The sequence below is a fragment of the Aegilops tauschii genome, chromosome 3 (assembly GCF_002575655.3).
Source record: "Aegilops tauschii subsp. strangulata cultivar AL8/78 chromosome 3, Aet v6.0, whole genome shotgun sequence".
In the NCBI taxonomy this organism is placed as follows: Eukaryota; Viridiplantae; Streptophyta; class Magnoliopsida; order Poales; family Poaceae; genus Aegilops; species Aegilops tauschii.
In genome coordinates this window covers 358,597,978-358,605,261 of record NC_053037.3, presented here as the reverse complement: position 1 = coordinate 358,605,261, position 7,284 = coordinate 358,597,978, and the positions used below count along the sequence as shown (strand labels likewise).

Here is a 7,284-nt window from a genome sequence, read left to right as displayed (position 1 = left end):
TTTAAACCGAATTATTTCATTAAAACAGAGATATTCGCTTCGATATTGCCACTAATGACTAATGAATGCAAAGGTTTCCACAAATCCTCTCTTTGATATTTTTTCCATAGGAAACAGGCTAAAAATGGAAGAGATCACGTGGGAGAAAGGAAAGGAAGGAAAATGGAGAAGAAATAAGTCACTAGGAGGCAAGGCCACCAGCGGCGTTCCATGTGATCGCACGCGCTCGCATGAGTGGTTGTTTGGTGTGGAAACCGAGGCGGGTCGTCCACCTGAACAACTTTCATAAAAGGAGACCTCGTCGAAATGTCAACAAAAGGGGGGGAAGAGGAGCGTCGAGCACAGCCACAACCCATTCATCATCATCCACAAACCCTAGCCGCTGCCATTTTCACCTCCATAGCCATCTCCACCACCATAGTGCCCTCTCATCTAGTTCATACTTGTAATCGTGCATCGCACAAGGCATGTATTGTAAGACATATTGCAATCAATCAATCCCAATATGTGTTCTTCAATGATTTCTTCACGCGATCTGATCTCCATGTGTGAGTAGTTCGGTAAGGTATGGGGTGACGCATGAGCCTTGCCACCCCAGGTATTTAGTGAAGGGATCAATGGAAGTCTTTGACACAACGTCTCGTATGTGTGAAATAAAATTGTTTCGTGAAGTATCTCTTACCTTGACCGCGATCTTCATCCCTGCAAGTACCCAGGATCATGGAGATTGAGCACCGGTGAGGCTAGGAGCAAGGGGACCATGAAGTATTATACCGAACATCGGTGACAATAAGGTTAAGTAGGGTAACATGGATCATATGCTTATGGATTCATGAGGTGTAGTAATTAAACACCAAATGCTTTTGTCTGATATTATTATCTTAATTATCGGGGCAACCCCGCGAGACGGATAGGGCCTTCGGTAGGACAACTGGTTCTTGATGCAGGACTCGTGCCGGTCAAGATGTAATTTGGACACATCCCCCACTCCGATGCGAAGCAAGCACCTCTTGATGGGTGACTTCCCGAGCACAAACTAATATCATTTTTTCCCAACACCAATACATGGTTGTAAGCATTAAGACCTTAACACTGTACCTTCTTTTTATTATAAGTGTTGAATCACAATTTACTTGCTGATCCGTTCAAAAGCTGGATTTGGCAAAAGCTTGCTAGAGACCATTGCTTCAAGGGAGTCTTCCTCTCGTGGGTTCGATACCCAGGGTCACCTCTAGGGAAATAGGTGCAGAATACACTTTCTTGTTCCAATACCGGATCAATAAAAGGAGATATCAGTTTGCCAGCCCCGCGACAGTTCCAGCAGAGAAGACTCATCGCGCTAGGCGGGATCCTACAGGGGAGCCCGCCCTCTCGTATTTAACTCTGAAAATTCCATGCTCCTTCTTGAGAACGTGTGAGACAACATTCTTTAGGGGTTTTGTGACATCTACCATCGTGTGAACTCTGAAAAAGTTGCCCTCAAAGTCTTGAGATTTAGGCTCGGTGTAGATGAATTCCCCTACTGTTGAAGCAAATGACTTGATCAAGTGGAAGAAACTATCTGGTATATCATGTATCTGGATGCACATGTCTACCTTGCCCAGTGCAATTGTTGTCAGTCTAATGAAACCATCATACAACGCGGTCACCACGGCTTTTCCCTTGAACTTCAAGGGACCTTCATCCATCACACGTTCCCAGTCATCAAGGCATGAAAACTGCAGCGTGTAAAGGTTGTCGTTGAGCGACTAGATCTTTATCTCCCGCGCCAGATCTCAAGCAACCATCATATTTTTGTAGAAACAATACTGGTTATAGGGTCTGTCTATGTGTATAGGTGCAACCGCCATCCACCGGGTTGCTTCTTCTGGCAGATCATCGTCTTACACAACTACATCAACCAGGTCATTTTCATCAAGTCCAAGCTCCTACATCATCGCCTCAAGATCGCTTTCGGCTGAGCCAGATCCTGAGTCTGATGCCGATCCATTCATCTTACCTCTTGCCCAAAAAACCTGTGTTCTGCGAGCAAGCGAACCCTAAAATCCTCCCCCCTGACCGCTCAAGCTGTGGATCAGAGATCCTGGCTAGCCGTGGCGGTCGGAGATGGTAGAGGGGTGGAAATCTCCACAGGGGTGACAAGCATCGTGGGGAAGAGAGAGAACCCTCACGAGAGGGGAGTTTCAATGCGGTGCAGATGCTTAGGCTAAATTGACACATGCAAGAGATTATCACCATGAGCACGCCGGCACGGCCCGCCTTGGGACAGGCACGACACGGTCTAAACGGGTCGGGCCCGGCACGCGGGCCGACACGGCACGACCCGATTACGTTTTTTTTATTTTTTTATACATCTATATATGGCCCAACATATAAAAATAGGCTAAAAACGCTCCGTGCGTCAAATAACAGGCTGAAAATACGCAGCCCACCGTGCTAAAGGGCCAACGTGGCGGCCCATTTACTAACTGGGCCGTGCCTGGGCCTGGGGCGCAGCACGCGGGCCAGCACGGCACGGCCCGTATAGTAATCGTGCCCTGGCGGGCCGTGCCGGGCCAGGTACGATTACGATGGGCCGGGCCGTGCCGTGCCGGGCCGGTCCGTTTGGCCATGTATGAAGCACATGGTCAAAGTGAAGCAGGCACCTGCGTTATACAGCGCCGTTAACCTCGTGCATGTCACAAATTTCTTGCCATAAAAGAGTGTCTACTCCCACAGGGCTATTTTTGGCGAACCTCCTCCACTCTTCAAGCTCCACCGCAGCCTACGACCAGTGAACGAGCAGAGCTCGCGCGGGGGCGGGGCGGCAGTGATGAGTGAGCCAACCACCACGGGCGAGCGCAAGGGGCAAGGGCCAGAGTGCGAAACGCGGAACCCAAACCAGGCGGCCCCCGGATTTCAAAACTCACAAGGGAGCCAGCCATTCGCCTCGAACCCCGCGGGGAATCCCCATGCGGAAAAAACGCCAGGAGCGGCCTCCCCGCGCCTCCCACCCGGCGCCTGCCACCTTGCGCCCGCGCGGTTGGCCGCGCCCGCGCGCCCTCGGCATCGCCCCGTCGGGCGCTGGCTCCCCACCTGCGCCCATTTCAGAGCTCGCCCGCCACTTGGCACCGCGCCCCCGTCTCCGACTCTCCGCCCGCCCACCCATCCCGCCCATAAATGCGCCCCGCGCTGCCCCAACCCTAGCCGCCGAATCCTCCGCCTTGACCTCCTCCTCCTCCTCCTCCCGGCCCGCCGGCATGGCCGCCATCAGCAGCAGCAGCAGCAGCAAGCGCCGCTCCCCCTCCGCGTCCACCGCCTCCTCCTCCTCCGGCGACGGAATCGGCGAGTACCGGCCGCAGCTGGTCACCCGGAAGCGGAGGTCCGGCGGGCGCGGGCCCCGCGGCGGCGTCCGGTGGATGCCGGCGATCCGACCAGTGAGTGCCTCGGAATTCATGGCCACGTCCGACCGTGCGCGTAGGTGGTTGATCCTCCGTATATATGGGATCTCCGCGGAGGTGGTGGGCCGTGGTGGCGGGGCGGTGCGGTGGGCTGGAGGCCCAGGGGCAAGAGGGGGGCGATCGTTGTTCCTTCCTCCTCCTGGTCCCGGATTTTGAGTTTTTGATTGATGGACAGCGATCGAGGCGCCTCTAGGTGTTGACGTTTGTGGTTGATTGGGGGCTCTGATCTGCCCGATTGCCGATTTGATTAGTGCATTGTTGCGAGTCTAGGGGATCTTTGCAGGTGTTCTTTTGAATTCCACGATCAGATTTCACCCACCTAGCGTACGGGTGTGTGCTTAGGTGTGAATGTGATCAATTGATTTTTTTCCTCGATTGTTGTCGTTAGTGGCGCTAGGCTACAGGTTATGGTAAGGGGTGATTATTGTACTTCTCTGTCGGATCTACGACGTCGATGGTCCGTTCACTGTAGTTTTGGTCAGTCATTAACTCATCATATAGTACTAATTATCCATGTTTGGGAACTAATAATCAGAGTAAGATTTGGGAACTCATGTTCTGTCGTGTCTTATGTGGCACATGGATAGAATATGTCCTGTAGGCCCCATCTTGCAGTTTCAGTGTAACAAGAACACTTAGCGGTTCCATCTTGCAGTTTCAGTGTAACAAGAACACTTAGCGGTTCGTATTATCATGATGTCAGTGTAGTTATGTGCAAGGGTAACAAGACACTTGCCTGGCTGTGTGCATCACTCGGCGCAGAGGCCGAGGGTCTTTCCCCTCTTTTTGAAAAGAAAAAACAAGAACACTTGTGTGGTTATATATATTACAGTAGTCCACACTAAATATTAGCTACAAGTGCATGATTTAGTCCTTCACATACTCACTTTCTTTTGTCAATGTTGTTATGTGCATTGCACATTTACTGTGTCCACAAATGTCGTGTTATTGCTATTTCCAGGAGGTGCTGCAAAGTTTGTAGGAATTGTCCATACATGTGCTTTCTCTAGTAGCTTACTGCAGCACAATAATCGCAGGAAATAGCAGCACATGTTAATTGAATTTTTCATTTCAGAATCTTTTGGCTTTTTTTTCCATAGCATTGAGCATGGGCCACAGCAGTAATTATGTCAAGCAGTATATACTAGCTGATACATTATGTGTACTTGTGTACCAGTGTGCTGACTGGAAGGACTGGTAGATCATCTGGTATGAATGTAGCAGTGTTTCTTGGGACTGGGGTTCTTGAACCTTAATGGCCCCAAGTAACTTCTTTTGAGCTTAATGCAATTTTCAGGTGCTAGTTATGTTTTCATGTTTGATTTGGACTTTTAATGTGATTTATCTTATATTTTGAACAGAAGCTAGGAAAATTATCTGTGCTGTTCTTAAGCAGTTTAAGAGGCGAGAAACTGTGTGAACGTAGCATCATTTATATTACTACTATGATGGACAGAACTGGTGTAAGAGGGCATTTGTAGTACAATTTAAGACACTTGCTATTTACACATTTGTCACCAGCTTAAGATAATCATTTCTACATTGACTAAATTGTACACAATCTACAATTTGCAGCTATTTATTTTCCATTGGTTGAAGCATCAATGCTCAGGATCATTGACTTAGAAATAAGAATTTCCGTTTCAACTTAGAAATAGTCACATCTAATGTGGTACTTAATTTTTTTTCTACCTGCTCTCTAAATGAATTCGTATTTTTGTGATAGGTAAATGAGCTGGATTTAAATAGAGTTTCTCTAGATCCAAATGTAAGATTTATGCAAAACATATAGGAAGTATTTTTTTTAGAAAAGGAAACAGTGTTAATCAAACTAGTGCATTGTATTAAAAGATTCTACAATGTTTGTGTAGCATCAAGTGGCTGGGTTGCGAGTTATTCTGCAGAAGGAGCTCCGTAATAGTGACATAAGCCAGCTTGGGAGAATTGTTCTCCCGAAGGTGAGTTCTTATTTAAACAGCTTTTACACACTTCATTTTACCATCATAGTCCATGCTCTCTAATTGTTGACACTTGTCTCCGACACTCTTTGCACAGAAAGAGTCGGAGGCTTACCTCCCAATTCTGACATCAAAGGATGGTAGAAGTCTACGTATGCATGATTTGCTAAATGCACAACTGTGGACATTCAAGTACAGGTTGGACAAATTGTTTTTCTTTTTTGCGTTAATGTTTGCTGCTATGAGCTACAGTACCCATATGATCTTTGTTGTACCTCACTTTTACTATCTCAGCCATAAAATTGACGAACTTCCTGTGAAAGAAGCATGATGGCATGATTATGATGGTGGTAATTTATTTTAATACTCTGCCATGTGTAACAAGAAATGAATTGTATCAAATAAGGTAGTTTTCTCTAAAACCATCAGAAGTATGACATGTGAATATGAATCATGTTACGAATGTTCTTAGTTCCAGTGACATCCCTGCATTTATGTTTAATTTGGTCTAGCATATCCACTACAATGACACAGTTTATTATCTCTGTACAGATACTGGCCAAACAACAAGAGCAGGATGTATGTACTTGAGAATACTGGTGAATACCTTTATTTTCATCATATTTATTCTGATGCACTTGTGGATCAAGTTCTTACATTTTTCTCCCTCTCTTAAACATCCCAGGGGATTATGTCCGAACCCATAACCTTCGAGTGGGAGACTTCATCATGATATACAAAGACGATGACAAAAACCGATTTGTACTTAATCTTTCTTCCTGGTTATTAAGCATTTTAGTCATTTTGGCACGCAGTCGGTAGTTGCTTACTGTATGCTGCTTTGTGTCATGCAAAGGTCATCCGAGCAAAGAAGGCGGGAGATGATCTAGTTGCTTCTTTGCCACAATTCCACGAGCATATCTCTTCCATTCTGCCAATTCCAGAAGTTGATGACTATGTGTCTCTAATCCCACCACCAGCTGACATCTCTGCCTTTGTGCCACAAGCTGATGAGAATTACGAGATGTTTGATGGGATTTTCAACTCTCTGCCAGAGATACCGGTAGCCAATGTGAGGTACTCAGATTTCTTCGACCCATTCAGTGATTGTATGGACATGTCGAATCCCGGCCTGAACGCCAACAACTCAGCTAACCTGGCAAGTCATTTCCATGATGAGAGGACTGGGCTTTCTTTGTTTCCCAACCCAAAGTCTGGGCCTCTGATGTGAGAGCCAGTAAAACTGCTGGCTCCTAGCATACTACCCTATATGAAGTTCAGAGTCACCAGCCTTGACGCCGTTGCTGTACATCCAAATAATTGGTGTCCTCATTTTGTATTGTACTGTATATGCATAACTGTTGCTTATGTGTAGAAGGTTTCGATTTCTGTTTTTAACTGAAGGTTTCATCAGACGCAAATGCTATAACCGTGTTCAGCTCAGTGCACAAGTTTCGTTCTGACATTTTCAAGCTCCTGAGCGTGCAAATACAAAGACGAAAGCTGCAGTGTGCATTTTTGGCTAGGTTGCCCGTGCCTGGTAATAGATGCAAGCCAAATTATCTAGGACATGAATTACTAGACGGCATGCTGCAGAAAGCACAAAGCGGCTGTGCTTGGTATTTGTGTTTGCATGTGATCCTTTGTCACATGCGGACTTGCTATTTCGTTTCTGATATAAGTTTAAAAATATTCCTATATGACAAGTTTCTGTCAACTCTTTTCGGTTGCCTGGTTTCCTGTCTGACTATTTATTACTCCCTCTGTTCACTATTATAAAATCGGATGTATTTGTTCACTCATTTTATTTTGTATGTAGTTTATATCAAAATATACGAAACATCTTATAAAAGTGAAGGGAGTACTTAAGAAGCATATGCTCTTCA

The 7,284-nt window shown here is 46.4% G+C and overlaps 1 protein-coding gene across 2 annotated transcripts; it reads left to right on the top strand.

The window, feature by feature from the left end:
• The first annotated feature begins 2,936 nt into the window (after positions 1-2,936).
• Positions 2,937-6,841, top strand: LOC109765080 (B3 domain-containing protein LFL1). Of its 2 annotated transcripts, XM_020323864.4 has the most exons (7): positions 2,937-3,416; positions 5,167-5,208; positions 5,312-5,398; positions 5,496-5,596; positions 5,951-5,997; positions 6,084-6,160; positions 6,255-6,841. In XM_020323864.4, exons 1-7 carry the CDS (start codon positions 2,952-2,954, stop codon positions 6,627-6,629), a joined length of 1,194 nt encoding a protein of 397 aa, XP_020179453.3. In that variant the 5' UTR covers positions 2,937-2,951; the 3' UTR covers positions 6,630-6,841. The 2 variants fall into 2 exon arrangements, with proteins under 2 accessions (XP_020179453.3, XP_040259983.2); XM_040404049.3 differs by lacking the exon at positions 5,167-5,208.
• Positions 6,842-7,284: the final 443 nt, after the last annotated feature.

What these genes read in the sequence shown, in the direction of transcription:
- LOC109765080 (XM_020323864.4), top strand. Translation starts at nt 2,952, where the DNA reads ATGCGGAAAAAACGCCAGGAGCGGCCTCCCCGCGCCTCCCACCCGGCG. An exon ending in CTGTGGACATTCAAGTACAG is followed by an intron (nt 5,597 to 5,950) that starts GTTGGACAAATT and finishes ATCTCTGTACAG; the next exon opens with ATACTGGCCAAACAACAAGA. An exon ending in ACGATGACAAAAACCGATTT is followed by an intron (nt 6,161 to 6,254) that starts GTACTTAATCTT and finishes TGTCATGCAAAG; the next exon opens with GTCATCCGAGCAAAGAAGGC.